Genomic DNA, 26,358 nt, shown 5'->3' with positions numbered 1-26,358 from the left:
GCATCACTTTAACAGAGCTCCAATGTCGCGGAAGGTCCCAACCGCTGCGCCTGTAAAATGGTCGCGCAAATCGCTGCTGGTTGGACGCTCCGACGGGTTGAGAGCCCAGCACTGCAACAGCTGGCGGTATGCTGCCTCTGAGCATGCCGCCGGGCACTCGAGACGTCGGCCAGTCTCGATGTATGCGAGAACATCACGGCCTTGAATGGATCCGTACGGGCTCGCACCGTACGAGTACACCTCCCCTACAAACCGCGGCAAAAAAAAAAAACAACAACAAAAAACAAAAAAAAAACAAAAACAAAAAGAAAAGGTGAGCCAGAGGACACGAGACACCAAACATGTACACCACTGAGGCTTACAAGCCAGCACAGCAAACGCCCAAATGTCGCTTTGGTGAGTAAACTTGCGGTACGCGAGACATTCTGGAGCCATCCACTGAACGGTTGTTGACATCAGAATTCACACGACCGTGAGTGCCACCACCTCGATGTCCCAATCCAATCACTTCAACCACAACCCTTCAAAGCGCCCCCCTCTTCCTCCCTCCCACTCGCAACGCTTGCCTTGGCTGGGAGGCGTCCGCGGCTCTCCATGTGATAGTAGTTTTGATCGGCTTCCAACGAGCGCGACAGCCCAAAATCGGCAATCTTGACCGACAGGGACGCTCCAACGAGACAGTTTCGCGCAGCAATATCGCGATGAACAAACCGCACCGACTCCAAGTAATTCAGACCGGACGCAACTTGAGCGAGCGCGTGGGCGAATTCGCCAGCAGTCCACTGAAACCTGGCTGCTTCCGATTTGACGAGCACATCACGCAAATCGCCGTACGGCACGCGCTCCAAAATGCACATGAAGGGAGTCGTGTCTAGCAGAGCGGCAATTGCTCGCACAATGAACGAACTTCGGAATTGCACAATCACCTTGGACTCTTCGATAAAATCGTTCCGCGCTTGTTCGGACGCGTCCTCTTTGAGAAGCTTGATGGCCACTTCGAGCTGAGGCTTGGAGCTGTCCCGAATCAAGTACATGGCATCGGTAGGGACCAATGTCGCGTCGAGGAGGCCGCGCATCACAACGCCAAACTCGCCCGAACCGAGAACACTCCCAAGCAGCACTCCGGCACGCAACTGATGAGCCACCGCTCCGTTTGGATTGTCGTAGACGCGAGTTTCAAGCTGTTCCGCAACCTTAGGTGTTGAGAGCAGCACGACTTCTTCCGTGGACGGTGCGGTTGCTGGTCGATTTGTCTCGCTGGGCAGACTGTTGCTGTTGTCGTAAATACCCAGCTGTACCACGGGAGCTGGCGAGCTGGGAAGGCCATCAATCTTTGACACCGCATCGCTCGCATGCATCGTGGGAGCGCCTTCGTCGGAGCTCTTCTTGGTGAAGCTCGACCTGGGATTGTCGTACGAGACCGCGGAGAGCAAGTTTCCATTTCCATTGGCTTGATCAAGATCGGTGTAGTGCGACGAATCTGCAGCGTTGCTTGAGGCAGTCGAGTTGGCCGACTTGGGATTATCGTAGGAAGCAGCAAACAGCAAGCTGTTGTTGCTGGTGGGTTGGTCAAGGCTCGTGTAGTGCGCCTCGGCCGACGCTCCTGCGGTTGGGTTGTCGTACAGGATGATCTTGCCTTTGGAAGCAGGGGCATTGCCCTCTTCGGCCACACGTGAAAGCTCATACAAGGGCAAACCATCGGGGTGCTGTTTGGATACGTTCGACTGGGATGCAGCGTGGCCCGGTTGACGATTGCGACGGCGGCGACGGATGAGGAGCAGCGCCAAAATCGCAAGCAGCACAAGCGCGACACCACCACCGACAGCGGCACCAACGACAAGACCCATGGAGTCGGTTGTCCCCGCATTTTGTGCATTTGCAGTAGCAGCCAGGGAGGCAGATCGCTCATAGGCTTCCGACGCGGAGGATGCCATGGTGGCTTTCGAGGCTGAAGCCATTGTTGCGTCCGACGCGATCGTTGCGTCCGAGGCCCTAGTGGCATCATAGGCCATCGTGGCTTCAGAGGCCATTGTGGCTTCAGACACGATTGTTGCCTCAGATGCCATCGTGGCATCAGAAGCCAACGACGCGATGGAAGCTGCAGATGCGGCAGAGGCCCTCGAAGCTGCTACAGCGCCTGCCGAAGCAGAGGCAACAGAGGCCAAGGATGCAGCAAGGTCTGCCGACGCAGCCGATAAGCTCGCCAACGATGTCATTGACGCCACGTTCGCGAGGGACGAGGCTGCGACATCCGAAGCTGACGACGCCACTGATGCCAACGACGGGGCTGCGAGAGATGCTGCAGACGCCTTGCTAGCAAGCGAAGTTATCATGGCCGAGATTGATGATGCGTCCGACGCAGAGCTACGAGAAGCTGCCGAAGCAGCCGCGACCGATGCTCCCGCATAGCAAGTGGTTTGATTCAGGACGTATCCGTCATAACACTTGGTGCAAGCGGTTGTAGAGCCCACAATCCCACAGGTCGCGCAAAACTCCGAGCAACACAGGGAAGCAGACGCACAGGTTGCACAGCCGGGACTGCAAGCTGTAATTGAGGGGAAGGGGGCGCGGAGAGGCATTGTTCAAATTTGTCACGAGCGAGATGAGCAGACAGGAACATCAAAGCTTATTCCATTTGTGTGCGCACGTACGGGTGAACTGCGTCGCGGTGCCAAAGGTACTGAGAGGTGCTCCAGACGAGCCTGGAAAGGCGTTCGGGATCAAGGTACTGTTACCGAATGGCGCCTTTCCCTGAAAGAGGCCAGGTGGGGTGACCTGCAAAACTGGCGATCCCAGCATGCTAACCGGTTGTTTGTTTTGTTTTCCCCCAAAAACCATCAAAAACACTCGTTTGAACACGAAAAAACTTTTTTCACAAGCACAACCAACAACCGAGAATCTTGCACCACTTACAAGGTTGACAGCGCAGTGAGACGAGCGAATGTTCCATACCCAATCGTAGTAAACTGGTTGTTTTGCAGCAGACTGTCAGATTCAGATTGTTCTTTACATGTGAGAAAACCAAATGCCTACGACTTTTCAACTGCAAGAGCTCTCGTTCACAAAGTTACAGCGTGTTCAAGTTGGTGAAGCGGTCAAAGTCGTTGCGAGGCAAATCCGTGATCTGGTTGAATGAGACATCCCTAAAGTTCAGCAGAAAAGTTGAGTTCATGTCTTTGGAAACAAACCTGGCGACCAGAAATCAACAAGAAAGCGGCGAATCGCTTACAGGGAGAGGAGAGGTAAGATGTTGGCCATTGGATCAAACGCGCCAGTTGGAAACGTCGTGAGTTGATTGTACGCCAGATTCCTGCGAGAGTGACAATGTGAGCGACAATGTGAGCGACAAGTGACTGCAGCGACTCAGCCATCAACGTCGCAAGCGCCAAATGTTACAGCGTAGTCAAGCTCGGCAGCATTCGAAAAACTCCCGCTGGAAGATTACTGAGCTGATTGTTCTTCAGCAAACTATTTGACTCAACAATGTAAGCAAGCTTTTGATAGATTCAGCTAGGCAGTGCTTGAAAGACTTACAGGGTTTGCAGATTGGCAGCACCTGCAAAAGCATCGGATCCAAGACTCGTGATGCCGGAATCTGACAAGTCACTACAAGCACGCCGGCGATGATGAGGCGCGGGCCAAGCACTTTAGCAGCATACAATGCTATGACTCTTACAGCTGGGTAAGGGATGGCACGCCGTTGAATGTCAAATTGTAGATCGTAGACAAGTTGGTGTTGGACAAGTCCCTACGCCGCGAGCAGTATCAAAAAGATAGTCAGTCAGCATCGGGGGTGGTTGCTTCGGCTTTCAGTTCAACAATGCCTTACACAACAGCAAGCGAGGGCACGTTGAAGAAGGCTCCAGGCATCACGCGGGTGAGCTGGGAACTGCCGCTCAGGTCCCTGTGCATACCAAAAACGATCAAACAAAACAAAACAAAACAAAACAAACCAACCAAACAAAACAAATGAACAAAGACCTGTGAGGTACCTGCGCCGCAGTGGAAACAAGTACAATCAAAACTCTTACACTGTTGTAAGCATTGGCATGTTGTTTAAAAAGCTCGCAGGAATGGAGGTAACCACTGACGATCTCATTCGCCTGGAATTGCACAAAGTGAGTTGTCATCACGCCGTTCAGGGTAGATGTGATCATCCCTACAGAGTTTTCAAAGTCTGCAATGCAGGAATAGCACCGGGCGGAATCATCGACAGGAGGGAGAGAGAGTCCATGTTCCTGTTTATGGTTGAGAGCAGGGACAAGTTAGAACCAATGCAGAGTCCACAATCAACAGCGGCGACAATAAATCGCGTACAGCGTCGTGACCGAGGTCAGAGAGTTCAAACAGTCAGGTAGCATCTGAAAGCCATTGTTGGAAATCGTTCTGTACCAAGCCGATGGAGTGGGCAACGACGACAATTTCAAAGTCGAAACACACAGACAGTTCTTTTTTTTTTTTACAATGTTGTGACGGGCACGCCGTTAAACAAGTTTGACGGCCACGCAGTCGTCACGCCAGGGGTGAAAGTATTCTGCAGGTTGCTGTGGTGTACGGGTGAGCAAAGGAGCGAGACACCAAACTGTTGACAAGATCAACAGCCAACAACATCAACAACCAAAAAAACAAAAAACAAACAAACCAAAAACATACAGAGTGGTCAAGCTGGGCATGCCGGAAAACTGCGTGGCTACAAGTCTTGTCAGCGTAGGGTTGTCGCTCAAATCACTATCAGAAGAGACATGATTTATGCACATGCAGCCAACCAAAGCATGCAAGTGAGCGCGCGGTAAAAACAACCAGCAGGCAAAAACCAAACGTTGGTTTTGTTTGGTTTTTTCGAAAGGCCAAAATAGCCGAAATACAAACAAGCCCTTCGTACACAATGGTCATTGCGGTAGAGCCAGCGAGGAATCCTGCCGGAATACTGGTCAGAAGGTTGTTGGACAATTTTCTAGTAGTCATACCAGATGCATTGTCTGTGAGAGAGAGGCGGAGGGAGTGGGGTCGGAGCGGCGAACCAAACGCAAGCCCTTACAAGACTTGCGTATTCGTCGGAATCCCAGTTGGCACTTGTGTCGCAGCCTTGTTGGAGCAGTCAACGGTTTTGGAGGCAGAGTTGCAGGAGCATTCGATGGAAACCCAGGTGTTGATGTTGCATGCAATCAGTTGGGCGCCCAGGACTGGCCGGATCAAAGCCAGCCACGCGGTAGCGACCACAAGCAGTATTGTGGCACCAGAATGCGAAATCATCTCGTTCTAGCAACAGCAACAACAGAGGATTCCAATGTCAGAGCGTGCCGCGCCGGTGGACAACAACATTGACAGCAATAACATCAACGGATGAGCTGCCAGATTGCCATTCAGGACTCCAGTGAGATGAGGGGCTTACGAAAAGTACCAGAAAACTAAAAAAAAAAAAAAAAAAAAAAAAAAAACCAAACAAATAAAAATAAACGAAAAATGAGGACTGCGGTTGTTTTGTTCTGGTCTGATACTTTATCGCGCATTGTTCGCCTGCTCGGTGAAAGAGAAGCAAGCGGTAGTACGCGGTTGGGTGTAAAATCGCAAGTACAAAGGACAAGATTTACCATGGCCGAGCGGTGCGACAGCATCACAGTGAGTGCAGGAGGAGCAACGGGGCAAGACCAACCCTCGGAGGTGTGTTTACAAAAAGTCTGCCTTCTTTTTCATTTTTTCGTTTGTCTCGCTCCCACCCTTTGCAGCAAGGAGGAAGGGCTGCCATCGGGTTCCCTCATCTCACTAAAAATAAAAGCATCGCAAGAGATGAATTTTGCACTTGCGGGCGACTACCGCGCCGATTATGCGGGATGTGAGCGAGCGATCGAATGAGAAGGTGTGAACAGGATAATGCTTGTGAAATGCTTGTGTACCAGTTTGTTGTTGGCAACCCCTACTGTGAGGGCTTGATGCATAACGGATGCGAAGGATTAATAAAGTGAGAAGTAACCAAGTTTGGTCAAAAGTGAACGTCGTTATGGGAGGAGAGCCGCTATCCTGCCTTCTCTTGGTTTTGTCGGCTCGCCTTTGTTTTTTGTGTGCCTTTTTTATTTTTCGTTTTTTTTTCTGTTCTGCCCTTCCTACCGCTCTTCGCGTCGGTAACTGCTTCAGACATACAGATGTAGCTTATACAGCCCAGTGAGTCTTAGCGTTCTTTCTTTGCGGCTGACGGACGGCTGTGGAAAAATTCATTCAACTCAACTGCCGTTGCTTGGACATTGCCTTGGGACACTCACATCACCGCGCCGCTCCTGAAATATACCAGCACAATTAGCCGCATTGCCTTGTTCCCTCAGTCAAGCCCTCAAAGCTCGTTTGATAGAGGGCTCGAACATTTTCTCGATACGATTGGACTCTGACCTTCAAGTTCGCCAACCCAAAATCGATCGATTTTGCAATTTCACAAGCCACCAACAGACTGCCCCTCTCTGTCTCTGCTTGCGCATCGCCAACTCATGCGGCAACAGTTCACGACGGTACAACCAGCTTCCTCTCTCATCTGAAACACTGTATGTTTGAGTTTTTTTTTTTTCTCGCTTACAACCAGTTTCACTAAGGACTGATTGCACTATCCCTCCTGTTCCAGCATTTCTCCTTTTTGCTTCACTTACTCCCCTCAATGCCTTTAATTTCCTTCTTCCCTTCTTTCCTTCTTGTTTTATTGCTTCTTCTTCTTCTTCTTCTTCTGCTTTTTTTTTTCTCGCTGTTTCAAAAGCAAAACAGTTGTTTCACTTTTTTTTTTTCAATTTCGCGCCAATTTTTGATTCACTTTTCCCCCGTCCTCCCTTCCTGGCTCTTGTTTTTGTTTCTATCTCGTTCCTTGCACCAGCACACATTCTAAATTCCCCCCCCCCCAGGCCTCACTCCTCCACTCATTTTCAATCTGATCTTCTTTTGTCACGATGGACGAGCTTCCAATCTCACGCGGGCAAAAGTTTGAAATCCCAGAGTACGCTGACGATGCAACGGCCGCGGCTGCACTGGCTGCGTCTGCCCCATCGACCGCCAGTCCCGCCCGCGCTGCACCCGCACGTCGACCTGCAACGTCGTCTGCTGCTGCTGCTGCTGGCTCTGGTGCGCCGGCAATGTCCGACGAGCGCGCTGCAAAGGCAGCTGCTGCTGCTGCACGCCGCGAGGCTGCGATGGCTGCGCTCAAGGAGAAGAAGGCCGCCGCTGCCGCCGCCGCCAAGGCCAGAGCCGCATCCGGCGAGACAGACGAGTTTGCCGTCTCGTTCGGCGGGGCCAGCGAGGCGCCAGTCGTCATCCAGACCGATGCTCCTGCTGAGCAGTCTGCTGCTGTACCGTCCAGCAGCAGTGCCTCGACTGCTAGCACTGGCACAACCAAAGCCCTTCCTGCTGCTGCTGCCGAGATTTCCATTTCGTTCGATTCTGCAAAGGCGGCGACGATCACGCCAACGGTCGACTCGACGACACCCTTCTCGTCGTCCTCCCCTTCCTCGTTCAACCCAACCTTCGATTTGGGTGCTGCCAAGCCAACTGCATCGTCGTTCAAGCCGACTTTTGATGAAGATCCAGTCTCAAATGGGTCGTCTACAGCCTCTTCGCTCCAGCCAACGTTCGACTCGACGGCGCCAACAAAGTCATCCTTCAACCCGTCGTTCGACTCGACACTGCCAACGAAATCGTCCTTCAACCCGTCGTTCGACTCCGCTCCCACCAGTTCGACGACGTCATCGTTCAAGCCCACCTTTGATTCCGCCCCCGTTTCGAGCTTGGACTCGAGTGTGACTGCGACCGGTCGCCCTGCTGCCACGAACGGCGCACCGGCTCCAAGCAATCTTCTTGACATTTCTGTAAACCTGCTTGGCACCCCAGTCGGTCCTTCACGTACAGTGGCCTCGTCTGCACTTCCAGCTGCGACTACTGCAAAGGTCAGTCTTCTCGATGGTGGGGACCTCGCTGCGCCAGTGGTCGAAGACAATGCCGCCCAAGACGAGTTTGATCCCAGCAAGGAGCAGTTCTATTCGCCGGGCACTGCACTGCGCAAGTACCCAACCGGCGCCACCAACGATTTTAACGTTGACGAGCTCGAGCAGCGATTCGGAGGCGCAGCTGCGGCAAAAGTGCGCAGTGAAAAGCTTCGCCAAAGTCTGTACGTTAAATTCGACCCATTGTCAGACCCTGACAGCCCCGGCGGCGGGCTGCCTCCACTTCAAGGCCTTGGATCGGCTGCAGAGAACGCGTCGCGCAACGCATCTTCGGCCGTGATACCACCAGGCCAGCGATCCCTTGCAGACCAGCTTATGAATGACACTCCCGGACGACCAGTGCCCATGACCGACGCCCTTCCGTCAGCGGCGGCAGCAGCAACAGCAACATCAACATCAGTTCCATCGCATGTCATCAGCTCACCAGGCGATGGAGAGGTTGAATTTCGACCTCCCGCGTCTATTGCGCACCTTCTCAATCGAAATGCCCCTGCTTCGACGGCTGTTGCCAAGGATTTGTTTGGAGCAGGAGCAGAAGCAGCACCTGCATCAACAGCAGTGACCAAACCGCTGTCCAACGCGCTCCCAGCCGCTGTCGCTCAGCCCGCATCAGTTGTGCTTTCCGGCACAACCAAAGTGCAAGCTGTTACCGATGTTGCTTCAGCTAGCCCGAGAAAATCCCAAAGTTCCGAGCAGGTAAGTCATTCGAAATGGTTAGATGTGTCTGTGTTGTTGTTGTTGTTGTTTTTGTTGTTTTTGTTGTTGTTTTTGTTGTTTTTGTTGTTGTTGTTGTTGTTGTTGTTGTTGTTGTTGTTGTTGTTGTTGTTGTTGTTGTTGTTGTTGTTGTTGTTCTTGTTGTTGTTCGTTACTCACTCAACGCCTGGCGATCGCAGTCTTCACAAGAGACCGCTTTGCTTCAGGCAGAGTGCACACGGCTACGCAGCAAGCTGCAGGCGGAGGCCACCAAGAACAAGCAACTGACGGCTGTGATGGACGAGTACGAGCAAACCATGCAACGGATGCTCTGTAAGTCAGACGCTCTTCTGCGTACACGGGCAAGTTCTTCAAAGCGCATATGAACGAACTTTTTTGTTGACCGATGCCTACGTTTGTTGCGTTGCAGCGGACGCCGAGCTGACCAGGGGAGACAACAATGCCGCATCCGATCGCTTCCGAGCGGAGCGCGACCAGTTGGCTGATGATCTCAAGTCTGCTGAGACTGCCTTCTCGGACTTGCATCGCCGCTACGACAAGTTGAAAGAAGTTCTTGAGAACTACCGGAAGGTGAGAGATACTCGCAACGGGAGCTCCCTTTTTTGTTGTTGATCCGAACTTTTTATCTCATTTTTGTTTCATGATTTTTTTCAATTCTGCGCTCAGAATGAGGAGACGCTGAAGCAAGCTCTGTCAGCAAGTCAGCAAGAACTCATCCAGTCTGATCAGCGTTACATAGCGCTTCGCGCGCATGCCGAGGAGAAGCTCGAGTCGTAAGTTTCATGCTCCAGCAGCACCCCTTCTGTCCTGTTGCTTGTTGAGCATACCCGTATTGACTGGCTCCCCGTTTGTTTCTTTTTGTCGCCATCAAACAGTGCCAACTCTGCGATTGAAAAGGTCAACGCCACGTACCGCGGCGAACTGGCCGTCGCGAACGCCAAGCTGAAGAAGGCCGAAATGCAAGTTTCCAGTCTGGAGAATGCATTGCAAGCCAAAGAGAAGGAAAACCAAGAGCTGGTGGTCATTTGCGACGAGTTGATTGCCAAGGTTGAGCGATAATTGCTGGAAAGCGCTTTTGAAAACATTTTTGCAAAAAACCGGATTGATATTTGATAAAAGCGACATTTGATAACTTTGACTCTTTGACTCCATCCTTCTTTGGTTTGCGATTGATCACCGAATCAAGATCGCACCCATCTTGTAGTTGATGCTTGAGCTCGTTTTTGAATTGAAATCAAGCGCGCAGTCTCACTTTTTTTCTTCCCCCCAAAATGTCTGCCACTGTTGGTCTGTCGGCACCAGTGACCACGTTAGAGACAATCCAGCTCGGCGATCGGCTGCTTGCACTCGCCGCGATGGGACCTGTAAACAAAGATATTCAAAAACCCCTGCTTCTTGCGCCAAATCTCTGAGAAATCGTTCCCTTTTTTGGGTTTTGACTGTGTTTTTTGCAATCTCCGCGTGCTCTGCTGCGTTGTTTTGAATGTTGCGCCACCCAGCATTTGCTTGCGTTTGATGCGCGCGGTGGCAAGCGAGTGCCTGTCGTCGAGTGGAGCGAGCGGGACGTTGGCGACGGCGCTGTGCAGGATGATGCTGATCCCAGTAACATTGGCCTGGCTGAGCACGCTCGGCGACGACCGCTGCTGCTCGATCCGCTCGGGGAGCGCGGCTCGTGGCGCATCCATGGCATCCGACGCGGTCATCGTGATGCTGCACGCCCGCGACCTGCGCCGTTCCAAGACGCTGCCCAGCCGCTGCTGCTGTTTGGCCAAAAGTCGTGCGCGCTCATCACAGTGGCGACCCGGCAAGCACCACCGCAGTCATCGTCCAGTGGAGCTGATGATGATGCTGGTGATGCTGATGCAGGTAGTAGCTCGTCAATAGTGCTGCTCGTCGATCGCGTGTCGACGCTGCCCGAGGCGTGCGACTGGATTCTGGACGCCGCATGGCTGCACGAGCAGGACGACGCGCTGATCGCATTGGCACTCGCGCACAATATGGCTCAAGGTAAGGTCAATGTCAACAGAAGCCAACCGGAGAAAACAAACACGAATGCATAGACACCTCGCTTCTCACACGAAAACAATGATTCAAACGTTGGCAGTCTGGAATTGGAAATCGCAGACGCTGTTGCGTCACATCCAGTGCCAAGAACGATGCATCAACTACTGCGCAAGGTTTAGCGGCGATACACTGGATTCGCTGTTGCTTGCCACGGGCACCGTGTTCAACTCGGTTCTCGTCTGGAATTTGCAACGCGACCCGAACGTCAATCACTCGCAGACAGTTCTCCCGCCGCGGCTTGCTCGGCAATGTCCCAATCCTCAAGCAGTCGAACTAGTGTTTGCGCCAGCACGAGTCGAATGCAAGGGGCACACTGGTGTGTTGTTTTCAGTGAGTTTTGACGCCACCAGGCAGCGGTTGTGTTCAGTCTCCGACGACCGTACCGTTCGATTGTGGTCGATTGCTGCTGCACTCAAAGAAGCCAGCACAACAAAGCAAGTCATTGAATCTACTTCCACGTTCTTTGGGCATCGAGCGCGTGTCTGGAGCGCCAAATTCACGTCGTTTGGAATTGTGTCTGCCAGCGAGGACTCGACGTGCCGAGTATGGAGCTTTACCGGCACGCCCCTCCTAGAACTAGAGGGCCGGGACGGCAAAAACATTTGGTCGCTTGCTGTTCACGAGGCGCAGACCTTGGACGATTGTGTTGCCGTCACAGGCACGGAGAATGGCACCATCCGTTCCTGGTCACTGAATCGGTTGTACTCACAGGCTGCTTCCTCGCATCAACTTCCGACGGCCGATGGTACTCCTGGCTCTGTTGTTGCGCACCGCATGAGCAAGCGAGAGAAGCGGAGCACCACCGTCTACAGCGATGCGGGTGCGTCGTGGATTGCGCCATGCCCATACCCAGGCCAACAGCCGATTCCAAGCAATGCTCCTCCACAGCCATCAAACACAAGCACAAAACGCAAGCGGCCGCGAACCCCCGAAACGCCGCGACATTGTGTCTTTGTGACGGCCAATTTGGCGCTGATTCTCTCCGCGCGTGGCGACCTGTTTGCATTCTTCCTTGAGAGCCGCACATACCAATTGTTGCTGGCTGCTGAGCCGCATGGTGTGTCTTTCTCTGCTGCATTCGTTTCTGCCTGCATTGTTCACACACCAAGGCGTGAAGGCGATCGCGACGAGCTGTGCATGTTCGTTTGTGGCGCCGCCGATGGCGTGCTTTCCGTTGGCATGATTGCGTTTTCGGCCTCGCCATCTAGCTGCAACCTGCTTGCTACAGTTCGATACGAGCAGGAGCGGTTCACCCCGATTCACGCCTTCCTTCCCGACAACCAGCGTTGCGCTCCCGTCGTTTTCGACTCGTCAAGTGGTGTGCTGCCATTGTTTGTGGTCAACGCGCGCAACTTTGCGCATCTTGTTTGGTGGGATGTTCGTGTGACACTGGGCGACACGACCCTCCTTGAGCTGGTGCGTCGTGGCGAGCTTTGCATGGGAGAAGGCGCTTTGGCTGGCAAGCCGTCGACCGTTTGCTCGCTGCCACATTCGTCCATTGTAGCTGTTGGTGCAGCGAATGGTTCGTTGCATTTCTTTGATCTGACGCGGGCCAGCGGCGCCGTCACCGAGACTCACCAGCATTTTCCCAGCAAACGCAACGTCTTGCTGCAACAGCCTTGTTTGCATGAATTGACTGCCACCGAACCTGCTGGTACCCCAAGCCTGTATCTCCCGTTGGCTACCATCTTTAGCCTTCATGGTCGAGACAAGCGGCTGTCGCACCTCGTTGTCGCTGAAAGTCGACCCGACGCCGCTCTGACCCGCTTTTGCACATTTGGAGCCGATGGCTTCCTGAACGAGTTGGAACTTTCGACACAGCAGCTCAGTTCCAGCTCAAGTTCTGGACCGAGCGAACTGGTTTCCCAGCTCAAACTGCACCAGCATGTCGTAGACGTTGCCCTCCACGCTGCGGATCTTCCATGGACCATCCGACACTGCTCGAGTCGCCTCGTGTCCCGGAATCCTGGCGAGCGATTTGTGCCAGCCATGCAAGGGGAAGCGGGCTCGGCATTGTCGCGAGCGCTGCCGGCGGCGGGACTTGTGGCGGCGTTTGCTGTGAATCAGTTTGTGCTGTCCGATATTGCCAGTGGCGAAACCTTGGCGCGCATTCCCTTGTTGACCTCGACCTGCTGGGACGTGCTTGCTGATCGCCAGTTTGGTTGGCTGTTAATGTTCATTGACGATGAACTTGAATGCCGCATTGTGCACGCTCGCCCAGGCGTGGCCTCGTCCTCTGCTTCCTCCTCTTCATCTGCATCGGGGCTGGCCGGAACGGCTGGCATGCCTGCTGCTGATACGAAAAGTGCAGGTCTGTTGTTGCGTGGCTTCCATCATCGTGAAATCCGAAGTGTGGTTGTTCTTCCTGCTCCACCCCTTGCACCCGCTTGGAACTCCGATGTGGTGCTGTTTGCTGCGTGTGGCGAAGACACGACTATTACCATTGGCGCAAGCATTGTTCCTCGGCATTCGGCGGCGGCGGCGGCCGAGATGCTCCGACCGCTGCGCTTGTTGCTGAGGGTCACTGACCATGCGGGTGCTGTTCGAACGCTGGCCAGCTTGCCGGATCCGTGGCAACCACCTGGCATTCTTCAACAGCCGACTGTCGGACCAGTGTATTCCTTGTTGCTGTCGGCTGGAGGCGACTGCGCCTTGGTTGCGTGGCGGGTATGCATTCACCCCGCTCGGCTACCTGATTTGCTCGCCGAGGAGTCGACAGCCCTGCAGTCCCTGTCGCCTCCCGTCGCATTCAGCAAGTTGGCAGTGTGTCAACCCTCTCTGTTAACATCACTGAGCCAATTCGATGCGAATGAGGATGATGTGTCTTCCACCTCTGTGCGCCTGCTTTCTATCGACGCAATTACGCTATCAGGGCAGCACCAGGACACTTTTGTTCTTGTTGCGTGCTCTGACGGGTGGGTTCGGCTCCTTGGACTGATTGGCGAGGCTGCCGGCTCGCAAGGTGCAGCGTTTGTTCACCTTTCGTCTTCCAACTTGCACCAGAGGTGTCCTCTTGTGGTCAAACTTGCTGCTTTGCACAACTTGGAGCAGCATGGCACTCAAATTTTGCTGGCAGCGAGCGCTGCAACCGACGGTCGAGTGATACTCTGGCACTGTGTTCCCAATGTCAGTCGCGCCAATGCAGCCGGTCTTTCTGCAGTGATGACGCCAATCGCACAAGTTCGAGCACACCAATCTGGCGTCAACAGCTTGAGTCTGGTAGAGTTGCCGACCGGAGTGGAGGGCACCACAAGACTTTGCGTTGCCACTGGCGGCGATGACAACTCGATCGTCCTGTCAACCGTCGATCTGGCGCTGTCTGCCACCGGCGACCAGCTCTCTGTGACGCAGGTGCGTGCTGGAAGCACCAGTCAAGGCCACAGCTCGTCAGTCACCAGCGTACACCTTACGCGCAGCTCTGCAGGCGCGCTGGTCTTGCGTTCTGCATCGATCGACCAGCGAATCAACACTTGGATGATTGGAGATTTGTCCAGGCTGGAGCGCATTTCGACTCCTCCCCTCACAACTCCACTGAGCGACCTTCGGCAGGTTCCACTGCCTCCTCCGGCTGTTCCTGCAGTTTTCATCCACCACTCGTCCGCAATTGCACACATTCCAGATGTCGGTGCAATGGATGTTGTCGAGTTGCCGGTCCAACGGCGCTCGCTTGCTTTGATTTCTGGGATTGGCATCCATGCCATTCGTCAGGACGGGATGTGAATGGTGCCATGAAGCGAGCAAAATAGATTTTCATTTTTTTTGTTTCTACCACAAACAGCTATGTCTCCCGAAAAAAAACAAAAACAACAACAAAAAAAAAAAAACAAAAAAAAAAAAAAAAAAAAAAAAACAAGCTCGGTCTCAAACATGTGCATTTGACATATAAGGGGCTGTTTTTTTTTTTTTTGTTTTAAAAGGTAGCATGAAACCCCCAAAATATGTCGTTCATATCCACCACCGTGTCCTACGTCGCTTTCCGCCGCTGGTGCTCTGATTGTGTGGTTTACACCATGTCATCAGTGTACTCGAGGGTCGGGGGCGCAGCGGAAGTGCGTTGGACGGCGGGGCGGAGCGAGAAAAGGAGCGGTTTGTGTCGCGGTGTGATTTCTCAGCCAAGCTTTTCCCAGCCCTCAATCTGTGCCACTGCTACATTCTGTTGCGGGTTCATCTTGTCAAACAATAATCGGGCCGCAGTAGAGGGCGATTAGCCCCAGCACACTTGGTTAAATTAAAAACAAAAAAAAAAAAAACTCTTGCATGTCCAAACCGAGTGCTGAACTGTCTTATGCACTCTCTCAGCTTCTGGCTCCTCCTGCCCGTACCAGCCATTGTCCCGATCTCCGATCTAAAGAATTATTTGATGTGGTGTGGCAGCCCGCTGACACTGATTTGCTGCGACGAGGTTGCGTTGACCGTCACACCTTCTCGCGGCCGTACAGTCGCCGGCGGGACAGCGGCGTGTGGTCTGATGCACCGAGTGGCATGGACACATGGTCTACTCTCTCGGGCGGGGGTTGCAGGGCAGGGGAAACCAATTGCAGAGCTCAGCGACGCGATGGGAGTGAAAGACATGGTGATGCTACCTTTTTCAAAAAACAGCCCCATAAATCACAGAAATGCATGATCCCAACACGCACCATGTTTTCAAACGATCCAAAAAGCAAAAAGACATCAACAAACAACAACAACCACAAAATTTAACAAGAAGGAAAAAAAAAACTACACAAAAGTCGCAGGGAAGTTGCTGACTTCATCCAAAACCTCCACAGGGGACTGGTTGACGGTAAAGTTGATCTTGAGACGGAAGCGAAGAGGACGATGGGTGGGGTTGTCCACTTGCATGTCCTGAACAACACGGCCGCCAGGCACAAGATGGGCGTCGGAGGGTTGCATCATGGTGAGCTTGACCGACTTGGGAGCCGCTGCTTGGAAAACAAAGTTGTTGAATGCGTTGGCCGTCTGGTTGACCGAAGTAACATGGATGGCGAGCAAGCCCGAAGCCGGGTCTTGGGACAAGTCGAAAGTGATGCGCAGGCCATTCTTTTCGTACGCAACAATGGTCGTGGCCGGGTTGGCGGCAGGAGCAGCAGCAACCGGGCTGGAAAAGTCGCCCATAATGTCCAACAACGAGCTAGCAGCAGGCTGAGACACTGGGGCTGTGGGTCCCGGAGCAGAAGCGCCAAAGCCACCGCCAAGCAAATCCAGCATGTCATGGCCAGCGCCAGCAGAAGGTGCTGCACCCATGCCAAAGCCACCAGCAGCGGCGGCACCGCCACCAAAGGATGTCGCAGCTGGCGTCGCCGAGCCGCCAAAACCAGAGTCAAGGAGGTCGAGCAGGGAGCTGCCGCCGCCGTTGAAGCTGGCGGGCGCAGCAGCCGCGGCCGCCTGAGCAGCCGCGTGGTACGAAGCAGCAATCGCGGTGGGGTTGATGGTCTCTTGCTCGGGCTCATTCATGACGATGCCCTCGTTCTCGTTGTGCTCGGCAATGTGAGACACCAACACTGGCATTCGCTCGAGCAGTGGCGCGCGCAGGTGATCCACAATGAACATGTTCGAGTACTCTGCCGAGCGCTGCTGCAGCTCAACCTCGAGCGAGCGAGAAAAGAAGCGCAGCACGTTACGAATGCGGTCAATGTTGCCCGCCGACAAGCGCGTCGTGAGTTTGATGAGCGCGTTGATGGAAAACTCCTTTGTAATCACGGACGAGTGGGGGGACCGGAGAATCGACTCGATTAGGCTGAGCACGTCCGACTCGGGAATCTGGATTGGCGGCTCCTCGGTCGAGGGTTCGCCCGAAACGAGCAAATCACCATACTCGCCAATGCACCAGACGGCGACCTGGACGAGCGGCTGCTGGATGATGTCTTCCTGCAACGCCTGGTAAAGGTGCAGCGTGGCGTACCCTTGGAGCTCGGGTGTCTGGGTGATCAACGAAATGAGCGACGAAACCGAGTCATCGCGGACAAAGGCACCAGCCATGGTGATAATCCTGAGCACGGTGTCAATGTGCCAGCGGCGAGAAGGCGAGTAGCTGTGAGAGCAACGATGAAAGGGGAAGAGCAGACAAAAAAAAAAGTGAAAGTTTCAGTGAGCAAAGCATCTTGAGAGCATACAAAAAAACAAACAAACAAACAAACAAACAAAAAAAAAAAAACCATCCCGCCGTTCCGCGAAAAACATACCGCTCGGCGACAAGGAAGAGCTCAGTGGTTAGGAAGCTCTTAAACTCGGACTCGCAGTTCTCGAGGAACAATAGCAGCTCTTGGGCAAGAGCGCGAATGTTGGCTTGATTGACGAGGGCCAGAAGCAGCTCGACGGCGCGACGACGGATGGTCACGTCCGAGTCTTTCAGGCACTCGAGAATTGTGTTGCTGCACAGAAAACAAAAACAAAAACGGAGAGTCCAATGGTTGGTGAGTCACAATTGTAGCAAATAGGTCCAAGCCTCTCGAACGACAGGCAAGTGACTTGTTTACCGATGGCGTTGGACTGCCGTTTGATCGGCATGAACAATCTTGAGCAGCGTATTCAAAGCCACGTAGCGAATGTTCTTGTCAGAGTTGCCGAGGAAGCGACCGAGAATGTTGACGGCAAGGACGCGCAATCCCGTCTCGGAGCGAATATCCATGATGCAGAGAACGGTCTCGTAGAGAATCGAGTTGCCGACGTTTTTGACGGTATCGGTGTTTGTTGCAATCTGTCAAGGAAGCGGGGATGAATTGGGTTGGGATGCGCGCCAAGAACATTTTGGGGCCGACTCTCTTACCTGAGCCAGCAGATCGTTCAGCGCCTCACTGCTCTCAGAATCGTCCTTGGCCAGCATACGGAGCAGACGCAGCACCTTGACCTGCAGGAATGGATCAGTAATACCGCCGACATCGTGCTCGGCGCTGGAGCCCGCAACTTGCAAAGCCTTGAGAATGCGAATGAGGTGCGGGACGAGCTACAGCCAATAGAGCAAGCGACGAGAGATGAGAAAAATGGAAGCTCGAACTGACAAAACAGCACGGTGACGGCAAGGAAATAATAGTAATACAACAAAGCACCAGTGTGCCTCTTTTGAGTGTTTACCTTGCGGAAGTGGACGAGAGAATCGTGCGAAATGGCGCAAATCTCGTTCATGAGGGTCACGCCAGTAAGGAGGACGGCGTGGTTGCGCTCGCCGAGAAGTGCGCGAGTGCCAGGGACAAAGTTTTCCACAAGCTCGGGCACCTTACGAACAATGCGCACTGCAGCCAAGGCGGCCTATTGCAGGAAGAACGAGAGACAATCACAGAAAAGTCAGAAAACAAATTGCTCACAACTACTCAAAGACACGAGCTTTCGTTGTCGACGTTTGTCTGGTCACCTTCTTGCGAACAAACGCGTTCGAGCTCTTGAGGAGCTTTTCAACCTCGCTGGCCAGATCGCGGCACATTTCGGGCGAAGCAATCGAGCCAAACGTCGACAAGGCGAGGCCGACAATGTACTGATTGGACGAGCACATATCGCTGTCACACAGGAACAACAACATTGCAAATGTTGCGAGGTGAGTACCAGACAAACCGAAAAACGTTGTTCCAAATTTCATCAAAGCTGCTCAGATTTTTTTTTTTTTTGCAGCAGTGTTTCCAACATCAAATGTTGCTCGAACGGGATTTGCCGTTTGATGTTCGGTTGCCTTGCATGATTTTCATCAAACTCGCAACTTTCTCAATTGTCTCGATTTCCTCAAAATTTCTCAAACTCAACTCACAAAAAAAAAAAAAAAAAAAAAAAAAAAAAAAAAAAGCAAACGAACGATCTTCGCTTTTGCTTTGTTATTTCAGGCTTTGGTTTCTCGTTTTGAGGAGAACTTTGATCGACGAGTTTGTGTTGCTCAGCAAACACGATGCATTGAAACGTGCTTCACAGGCTGCAAAAAAAAAAAAACGCGCGGACGCGCGAGGATGAAGAAGCGGAGGAGAAACACAGCACAAATCTCAAAAAAAAAAAAAAAAAAAAAAGAGAGAGAGGGGGAGGTAGGATTTGGTACCCCCTGCTAGTGAACTTTGCCTAAGAGCAAACCAATCCAGCGACAAACAAAAACCAAAAACTCACTTTTTCAAGCAGTTGGTGACGAGGAGACCGATTTCGGCCTTCTCGTCGAGCAGGAGTGCGACGCCGAGGTAGCCGATGCGCTTGTCGACAAAGCGCGGTGATGCGACGAGCTTCAAGCACTCGAGCTGGCCAAAGTGCGCGGGGAAGCCGAGCATGTGAATGTAGAGGAGCTTGGCGACGTTGCGGCAGCGGTACTCGGGCTCTTCCTCGCGGATGGCCGTGCGGATGAGCGCGCACTCCTTGGTGATGACGGCGCGTTCATCGGCGGCGGTCTTGGTCGCGCGGATCTGGCGGATCAAGTCGCGCAGCTTGGACGGCGGCATTTGTGTTTGAGCAAATGGGACTTGTCTATTGAGAAACAGGAAGGACTGAGCCTTCAATCTCAGTCCCAATCATAATCCAACCGTCAGCAAAGTCATCTTCCTGATAACTGTACCATGTCGGCTTTTGATGAGGGGGGGGGAGGAAGGGGTTTCCAGCTGAGCTCAGTCTCTCAATCGCGCTCAGGTTTGGCATGAAGAGCTTTCTGAAGGCGTTTGCAGTGCGCTCGCTGGTCATTCTGCCGCTCGCCATCACGCTGACAGACAGCGTCGCAAGCGTTGCAGGAGTCCAAGGCCGATCCATGCAGGTGATGATGATCATGGGTTGCTGAATACGAGTCGCAGGTTGTTCTAGTTCTTGGTTGTTCGTGTGGACTGATCCCCGTCTCGCCGTGGAACTGAACTGTCGCACGCACAGCCAACGCTCAATCCAGACATTGCGGTCGATCACATCCTCTTGGACAAGTGGTCGGTGCGAGACCATCGGCACCGGCGCGGCGAAGTCGTCGTGCTGTGGTCAGTTTCGAATCACTGTTTCGTTCCGTCTTGGCACTCTTCAAGCCAAACGACCTGTGTGCTGTTCTCAGCATATCTGACAATGATTTTGCGTTGGTGGATACCTTTTTTATTTATATTTATTTTAACAAACGCAGGTCGCCCGATGAACCGACTGTGGCGGTGATCAAGCGAATCATTGCGCTTGAAGGCGATGTGGTCAAGACGCTCTCGTACAAGGATCCGTTTGTTAAAATCCCCCGTGGGCACTGCTGGGTGGAAGGCGACAACCACATTCATAGCAGAGACAGCAACACATTTGGCCCGGTATGAGACACGTTCATTTATCGTGCTGGTGCTCGTGGAAACGTCCCAATGTTGCTCAGATGTATGATTTCACCAACACAGATACCTGTCGCTCTTATCGATGCTCGAGCGACTCATGTTATCTGGCCACCTGCGCGGATACAAAAGATTGAGACTGTTGTGAGTCCCGATCGAATTGAGCGGTACGGCCGTGCCGGTCGGTGACCCGCAAAGCACGGAAACACCAAGCATTTTATTCGTTTCGCTTCCTGTACAACAAATCAAAGCTGTAGTTCAATGATGCCATCAGATATTGAGCGATTTGTATTGCGTTGGGCTCTGACGTTTTGATTGGCTCGCTGGGGAAGGTTAAAATCAGGAAGCATGTATTTGCACAAAAGGAAATCAACGGGGGGGGGGGAAACTGCAAGAAGATAGCAAACACGCATGACAGGCACAGCCAAACCAAAACGTGGAAGAGGGCTCAGAGATGATACAAGGAAAACTTAACAGACAGGAAAGCGGCCGCAAAAAAAACAAAAAATCATGCAGCACGCCAAAACAATCAAAAACAGCAAAACCAAAAGAAAACATCACGCCAAAGATCGTGCTTTGGAGGATGAGTAAAAAAAAAATCGCAACAGCAGTAATAAAGCACAAATGCACAACGCACAAGGGCTGAGAAGGAACCAATCTCAACCATCACAAGAAAAAACAAGAAACAAAACTAAGTGTAATATGTTCACTCATCGCGCACGGAGAGGCGATGAAAGGGGCGAAGAACTGCCCGGAATGGACCGTCTGGTGTCTGTCTCCGCCTCGGGTGTGGAGCAGGCAGAAGATTCGCGCAGTTGCGGCAGGCCAGGGAGCACTCGCAAGGTGCCCTTCTCAACCTCCACGGTGGATCGCGTTGTGTCTTTCGCAGTCACATCCTTCTCAACGGGCAACACCTCGGGCGCGGCTGCCTCCACTGACGATGCAGATGGCTGTGAGCGCTTGGCTGCGACGGGCGACGCAGTGCTTGCCGGCTTGATGTCTGTCGTCCTCCGGTGCTTTCGGTAGGAAGCAAGCGCAGACACGAGTCCAACCACCAGCATCACACCAGCACCAACACCCAAGAACTGGAGCTGCTTGGCTGTCAGGATGGCAATCTTGTGCGAGGTCGTTGTTGCGTCTGGCTCGACGGCGTCCTCTGGATGAGATGCGGCTGCTGCGGCTGCTTCTGCTGCGGCGGGTTCTGGCGCAACGCCACGGCGGCCGTGACTCGACACGCTCGAGTCGTCAGAAGAAGCAACGACCCGCTCGACCGTTTGCTCGGGCCGTGGTTCGTTCAAGTCCAGCGAGCCGACCTGGGTGATAATCTCAGTAATCTCAAAGTCCTCCACAAAGCCATCGACTTGATACGACAAACCCTCTTCCGGCGGCGACATGGAGTTGAAGATTTGATGCAAGTGGGGAAGCTCGCGACGACGATTGTGCAGCGCTTGCAAATCAACATGCTTGATAATGATGCGCTTTGGCTGCTCGCGCTCCTGTCGAGCCTCCAGGGCCAATTGCTGTGCTCGCGATTCCCGCGCCGCCTGCTGACGCGTTTCGTGCGACGCGAAATGGGCCTTGAGAGCAGGGCTGCGAACTTCATTGTACAAGGCCAGCTCGTTCTCAATTTCCTGGTCCATGCGCTGAGCAATGATGGCGTCGGCATACGCTGGGAAGAGTTCGCGAATCTCATCGTCCGAGAGCGGCTTGGGCGCAAAGAGCTCGGCGTCTCGACGCTTGAGCTCGGCCACACGAGCATTCTCAAGCTCGACCCACTCGGCTTCCAGCTGGGCGTGGTGCTCTGCGGATGGGGAAAAGCTGGGATCGAGGTCGAAGGGCTTGATGGTGTAAGCTGTGGCCTCGTAGAGCTCCCTGCTAGCCTGCATGCCTTCCTCTCGTCTACGTGCGCGGGACGCTTGCTCCTCGGTGCTGTTGTTCTCGGGACGACCAATTACGTAGATGGTAACGTTGCGCGGTTCGCAGTCGAGGGGGCACGAGACGAGCGTCTCCTTGTACTGGAAGAGCGTGGGACCGGCGCCCTGAACAACCAGGTCGCACTTGCCGTCGCCGCACGTCGGGCACGCCCCGCAGTCGGCCCAGCAGTTCTGGCACGTCTCACGACCATTGCACACTTTGTCGCCGCACGAAATGCACTCGCCGCAGTCGTTCGGGCACGTATCGCAGTGCTCGTTTCCGTTGCACACGCCGTCGCCGCACGACGGGCAGACGCCGCAGTCATGTGGGCACGAGCGGCAAGTTTCGTAGTCGGTCGAGCAAAAGCCGTCCCCGCACACGCGGCAGGTGCCACAGTCGACCGAGCAAGACTCGCAGGACTCTGTCGCGTCGCACTTGCGATCGCCGCACACACTCCGCGCAGCTCCTGCGCCAACCAGCGTCATTCCTGTGCTTGGCGACGAGCCCGCCCTTCCCGACTCGCAAAACAGGTGGCTTGTCGGCAGGAATTGCATCTTGATGGTGGCCAGGTAGGATTCCGCCGACGCATCGTCAGCGACGCTCAGTTTCACTCCGCGGCAACCCGGGGATGCCAGCTCTGTCGCGAGCGCCGTGTATGCGTTAAAGCAGCTTGCCAAGCAGACTGTTGCTTGATTGAGGTCTGTCATGGTTCGGGGGAACAAAAACACAGATTAGTCACTTCAAAAGCCACCTGCAAACTTTTTTTTTTCTCCCCCTCGTTTCACTGCTTTGTTGCTGCAATGCGCTGCGTCAACACAAAAACACAAGAAAGCACATCTCCACCATTGAAAAAAAAAAGGGGCATCAAACCATTAAAAAAAAAAGAAAAAAAAAAAGCCAGCCAGCCTTAATAAAGGCTTTTTCAATGGTAGATTGATTGGGTGAACATTATAACATTGCTGTTTTTTTCTCAATCACACCCAGTATCACAAAAAAAGACAAGATAGAATGAGATAGAATGAGATAGAGTCAGATAGAGTCAGATAGAGAGATAGAGAGAGAGAGAGAGAGAGAGCACAAAGAAACAAAAAAAAAAAAAAAAAACCCACACTCGAAAATTCCTCCTCTTTGATTGATTATTGATTTTTTGATTTTTTTTTTTTTTTTTTTTTTGGATTTGAGGAAAAGAGAGCGAAGAAGACGAGAAAGCGAAGGCAATGAAAAGGAATCAAAGAGAGGAAAGCGAAGCGAGTATGGAAGGTGGAGTGGAAGGGGGGGGTGGAGTGGAGTGGAAGCGGGGTGGACGGACCATTCGAGTGGCCGAGACAGGCGGAGCGGTAAGCAAGAGAGAGGACTTGACCGCGGCAGGAGGCAGCGTCGCGTCGCAGTCCCAGCTCATGCTCAGTCTGCTGCTGCTGCTCCTGCTGCTGCTGATGCTGATGCTGCTCGGCACCGGCAGAGTGGAGCGAGGCAGCAATGTGGCCGTTGAGCAAGGCGAGGTCGGCAGCCCACTCGACTTGCACCCGCGCAGACACTTCGCCGAGCGCTTGCACCTCGGCCAGCGCACGAAGCTCGTCCACGTCAGAGGGGGCGGGCTTTGGTGCAACCATGGCGTCGACGAGGACTGGAGCGAGAACAGAAGGGGCGACCACCAGCGCCGCCAGCACGAGCGCCAGCAAAGATGAGGATGCGGATGAACGGGATCGCATTGGAAAAAGAAAAAAAAAGAAAAAAAAAAAAGAAAAAGAAAATGACTGGGTTTTTATTGTAAATGAAAGCGTCCGTCGTTCTCACAGTGACTGAGATATCAGCAGTGATTCAAAGTAGAAGCTCACTGCATGCAGTTGCGAAATTGTCAACGTGTGACTGAGTGAACGAGTGACGACATTTTGAGCGCTTGTCTCAGTCTAAAATCCCATTGTTTTGGAGTATTTGTGTTTTGAGGTTCGTTTGAGAGTTGCTGTGCGTTGAGCTCCCGCCCCCCGGTTGTTGATGGCCTCGTCAGACCCGTGTGCTTGGACGCTGTGCTTGACGGTCGAGGGGGCGAGTCTGAGGAGCGTTGCTTGGAAGGAAAGGCATCGGGAATGCTGGACACTTCTGCCTTCGTTCGTCCCGCCGCCATCAGTCTCAGTCCGACGCTGTTCACTCCTGTTTGAAAAGGGATGATGCGAAAGAAAGAGAGTGGGAATTGGGTTGAGGAAGTGATCAGGGTCCGGTCCGGGGGGTGGATACCAAAAACAAGGGCTTGCATTCACTCCATCTTTTGTTTCGCTTGCTCGGAATGATAGGTCAACCATGGAGCTTCGTAGTATGACGGAGAGACAGCGCGAGTTGTATGACCAAGTCAAGAACGCGGATGGAGAGCTCAAGCAAGGGAAAAGCCCGAGTTGATTGGAACATCACAGTGTGATACTGACGAACGGACTGGGTTGACAGATTGGATGGGAATCGGATTGGCAATGTTGAAGTGCAGGCGATTGCTGAGGCACTCAAAGTGAACACGACGCTGACCCAGCTCGAGTAAGGCATCTCACTGTTACTGAAGCATCCACGAGTGGGTCATCCAACGGAGGACGTTCAGAATGCTCACTGATCAAAGGGATGGACAGGTTGAGTGACAATCAGATTGGCCATGCTGGAACGAAGGCAATTGCTGAAGCACTCAAAGTGAACACGACGCTGACTAGGCTCAGGTATGGCATCTGATGCATATGAGTGGGTGAGACATGACAGTACGAGTAGCTCACTGATGCAAGGAATGGAGCAGTCTGAGTGGCAATCAGATTGGCTATGCTGGAGCACAGGCAATGGCACTCACGACGCTGACTGTGCTCAGGTAAAGCATCTCCCTTTGACTGTTGCATGTGAGTGTGATTCCAGAGAGGGCGTGAAGCGTGCTCACTAATGAAGGAGATGGTCAGTCTGGGTGCGAATCAGCTTGGCGATTCTGGAGCTCTGGCAATTGCCGAAGCACTCAAAGCGAACAAGACGTTGACTGCGCTCGAGTAAGGCATCTCAATGTGACTGAATCATCCACGAGTGGGTCATCCAGCGGAGAGCGTTCAGAATGCTCACTGATGGAGGAGACGGACAGTCTGCAACTGAATCAGATTGGCACTTCTGGAGCGCAGGCGATTGCTGAGGCACTCAAAGTGAACACGACGGTGACTTATCTTGGGTAAAGCATCTCACTTTGACTGATGCATCCACGAGTGGGCCATCCAGCGGAGGACGTTCAGAATGCTCACTGAGGATGGACAGTTTGGATGGGAATCAGATTGGCGATGCTGGAGCTCTGGCGATTGCCGAAGCACTTAAAGTGAACACGATGCTGAAGGGGCTTCTGTAAGACATGTTACGTTGACTGAAACATGCCCGTGAGTGATGCAACAGAAAGAATTCAGAGTGCTAATGAACGGAGAGGACGGACAGTCTGTACGCAAATCAGATTGGCGATGTTGGAGCGCAGGGGATCGCTGCAGCACTCATGGTGAACACGACGTTGAAGGCGTTCCCGTAAGTTACTGTGCGTAAAGTCATGCCTTGCTACGTCGTCATCCTGCTCACCCAATGTTATGACAGCCTTGCCTACAATTGCATTGGCCATCTTGGTTCTCAAGCGATCGATGAGGCACGCAAACGCAACTGCGGATGTCTGGTTGAGTAAGTTTGATCTTGCCAATCACAGCCGTTGATGCTCAGACAAATGTTTCTCTCACCGATGGAGTGGCCACTGACTGATCATGCCTGGCTCCCAGAATTGGCGATCAGATCAACCCTCTTGCATTCTCCTTACTTCCACGATTGGCGAGTGCTGGAGACAGTCACACCGTGTTTGGCATGCTGACCAGCGGGTTGGAGCTGGAGAATCAGCCCGCATCTCTTCCAGCGCTACCAACCGAGATTGCCGAGCTCATTATGGACAAGGCGCATTACTGGCAAGGCTTGGAGAAAACCAAACGATGGAATTTTCATGTCGATACCCCCGACTGCGTTCTGAAAGTTACTGTGCCTCAAGAAGATTCAATCCGTGTGAAAGTAATTCAAGTACTTCGTGAAAGGAAGCAGCCTCCCAATAACATCGGTGACTGTGTTTTGAATTTGACTGTCCGAGATGAACAAGGTACTGTTCAGTACGAGTGTGCTGTGCACCCGACTTTTGTCAGTTCAAACCTTGCGCTTGCGACAATCAGGCAGGCGAGTCATCCCATCATCCAGCAAATGCGTGAGGGCTGGGAAGTTCAACTTCGACCCAGCACGTTTGCCCTCTATGTGCTATTGGAAAGACTTTATGTCGGATATACTTGTATCTAATGCCACATTTTTTTTTTTTTTTTGGGGGGGGGGGTAAACGCCCTCCGGTAACCAATAAATGGAACGTTCCAAACCTGCAACCTTTATGAGAACAAGCACCATCCTCCAAGCGCACTGAAAAGTTTGGTTTCTCCACAGCCGGAACG

The 26,358-nt window shown here is 53.0% G+C and overlaps 7 protein-coding genes across 8 annotated transcripts; 4 read left to right on the top strand and 3 right to left on the bottom strand.

Annotated features, from left to right (window-relative positions):
- Nucleotides 1-3: 3 nt before the first annotated feature.
- On the bottom strand, nt 4-5,253 carry CAOG_07406 (dash peptide; the record flags this gene model as incomplete). The annotated part of the gene is made up of 18 exons (XM_004343215.2): nt 4-245; nt 363-438; nt 561-2,545; nt 2,652-2,800; nt 2,914-2,985; nt 3,072-3,143; nt 3,230-3,310; nt 3,397-3,468; nt 3,535-3,606; nt 3,677-3,748; nt 3,830-3,904; nt 4,032-4,103; nt 4,164-4,238; nt 4,318-4,386; nt 4,464-4,544; nt 4,654-4,728; nt 4,883-4,954; nt 5,039-5,253. 18 exons carry the CDS (start codon nt 5,251-5,253, stop codon nt 4-6), a joined length of 3,627 nt encoding a protein of 1,208 aa, XP_004343265.2.
- A 1,519-nt stretch (nt 5,254-6,772) lies between these two features.
- CAOG_07404 (hypothetical protein) lies at nt 6,773-9,816 on the top strand. The gene is made up of 5 exons (XM_004343213.2): nt 6,773-8,666; nt 8,864-8,996; nt 9,094-9,254; nt 9,351-9,457; nt 9,560-9,816. Exons 1-5 carry the CDS (start codon nt 6,924-6,926, stop codon nt 9,741-9,743), a joined length of 2,328 nt encoding a protein of 775 aa, XP_004343263.2. The 5' UTR covers nt 6,773-6,923; the 3' UTR covers nt 9,744-9,816.
- A 129-nt stretch (nt 9,817-9,945) lies between these two features.
- CAOG_07403 (hypothetical protein) lies at nt 9,946-14,551 on the top strand. The gene is made up of 3 exons (XM_004343212.2): nt 9,946-10,048; nt 10,184-10,691; nt 10,789-14,551. Exons 1-3 carry the CDS (start codon nt 9,956-9,958, stop codon nt 14,466-14,468), a joined length of 4,281 nt encoding a protein of 1,426 aa, XP_004343262.1. The 5' UTR covers nt 9,946-9,955; the 3' UTR covers nt 14,469-14,551.
- Nucleotides 14,552-15,262: 711 nt separating this feature from the next.
- Nucleotides 15,263-19,196, bottom strand: CAOG_07402 (AP-1gamma-PD). The gene is made up of 7 exons (XM_004343211.2): nt 18,828-19,196; nt 18,097-18,238; nt 17,820-17,993; nt 17,515-17,691; nt 17,225-17,445; nt 16,931-17,119; nt 15,263-16,779 (listed from the first exon to the last, which is right to left on the bottom strand). Exons 1-7 carry the CDS (start codon nt 19,148-19,150, stop codon nt 15,468-15,470), a joined length of 2,538 nt encoding a protein of 845 aa, XP_004343261.1. The 5' UTR covers nt 19,151-19,196; the 3' UTR covers nt 15,263-15,467.
- Nucleotides 19,197-19,324: 128 nt separating this feature from the next.
- On the top strand, nt 19,325-20,254 carry CAOG_07401 (inner membrane protease subunit 2). Its single transcript, XM_004343210.2, has 4 exons — nt 19,325-19,455; nt 19,566-19,663; nt 19,801-19,969; nt 20,051-20,254. The coding sequence occupies exons 1-4, from the start codon at nt 19,342-19,344 to the stop codon at nt 20,171-20,173; spliced, it is 504 nt and encodes a 167-aa protein (XP_004343260.1). The 5' UTR covers nt 19,325-19,341; the 3' UTR covers nt 20,174-20,254.
- Nucleotides 20,255-20,317: 63 nt separating this feature from the next.
- CAOG_07400 (tenascin-X) lies at nt 20,318-23,649 on the bottom strand. The gene is made up of 2 exons (XM_004343209.2): nt 23,208-23,649; nt 20,318-22,598 (listed from the first exon to the last, which is right to left on the bottom strand). Exons 1-2 carry the CDS (start codon nt 23,605-23,607, stop codon nt 20,695-20,697), a joined length of 2,304 nt encoding a protein of 767 aa, XP_004343259.2. The 5' UTR covers nt 23,608-23,649; the 3' UTR covers nt 20,318-20,694.
- A 163-nt stretch (nt 23,650-23,812) lies between these two features.
- On the top strand, nt 23,813-26,233 carry CAOG_07399. Of its 2 annotated transcripts, XM_004343208.2 has the most exons (11): nt 23,813-23,842; nt 24,187-24,267; nt 24,335-24,418; nt 24,508-24,591; nt 24,666-24,734; nt 24,820-24,903; nt 24,993-25,076; nt 25,160-25,243; nt 25,331-25,414; nt 25,481-25,561; nt 25,657-26,233. In XM_004343208.2, exons 2-11 carry the CDS (start codon nt 24,194-24,196, stop codon nt 26,210-26,212), a joined length of 1,284 nt encoding a protein of 427 aa, XP_004343258.2. In that variant the 5' UTR covers nt 23,813-23,842; nt 24,187-24,193; the 3' UTR covers nt 26,213-26,233. The 2 variants fall into 2 exon arrangements, with proteins under 2 accessions (XP_004343258.2, XP_011270785.1); XM_011272483.1 differs by lacking the exons at nt 24,508-24,591; nt 24,666-24,734; nt 24,820-24,903 and having other exon boundaries at nt 23,816-23,842; nt 24,335-24,383; nt 25,042-25,076.
- The last annotated feature ends 125 nt before the right edge of the window (nt 26,234-26,358 follow it).

Source organism: Capsaspora owczarzaki (assembly GCF_000151315.2).
Source record: "Capsaspora owczarzaki ATCC 30864 unplaced genomic scaffold supercont2.15, whole genome shotgun sequence".
Taxonomy (NCBI): Eukaryota; class Filasterea; order Ministeriida; family Capsasporidae; genus Capsaspora; species Capsaspora owczarzaki.
This window is presented reverse-complemented; position numbering and strand designations above follow the sequence as displayed.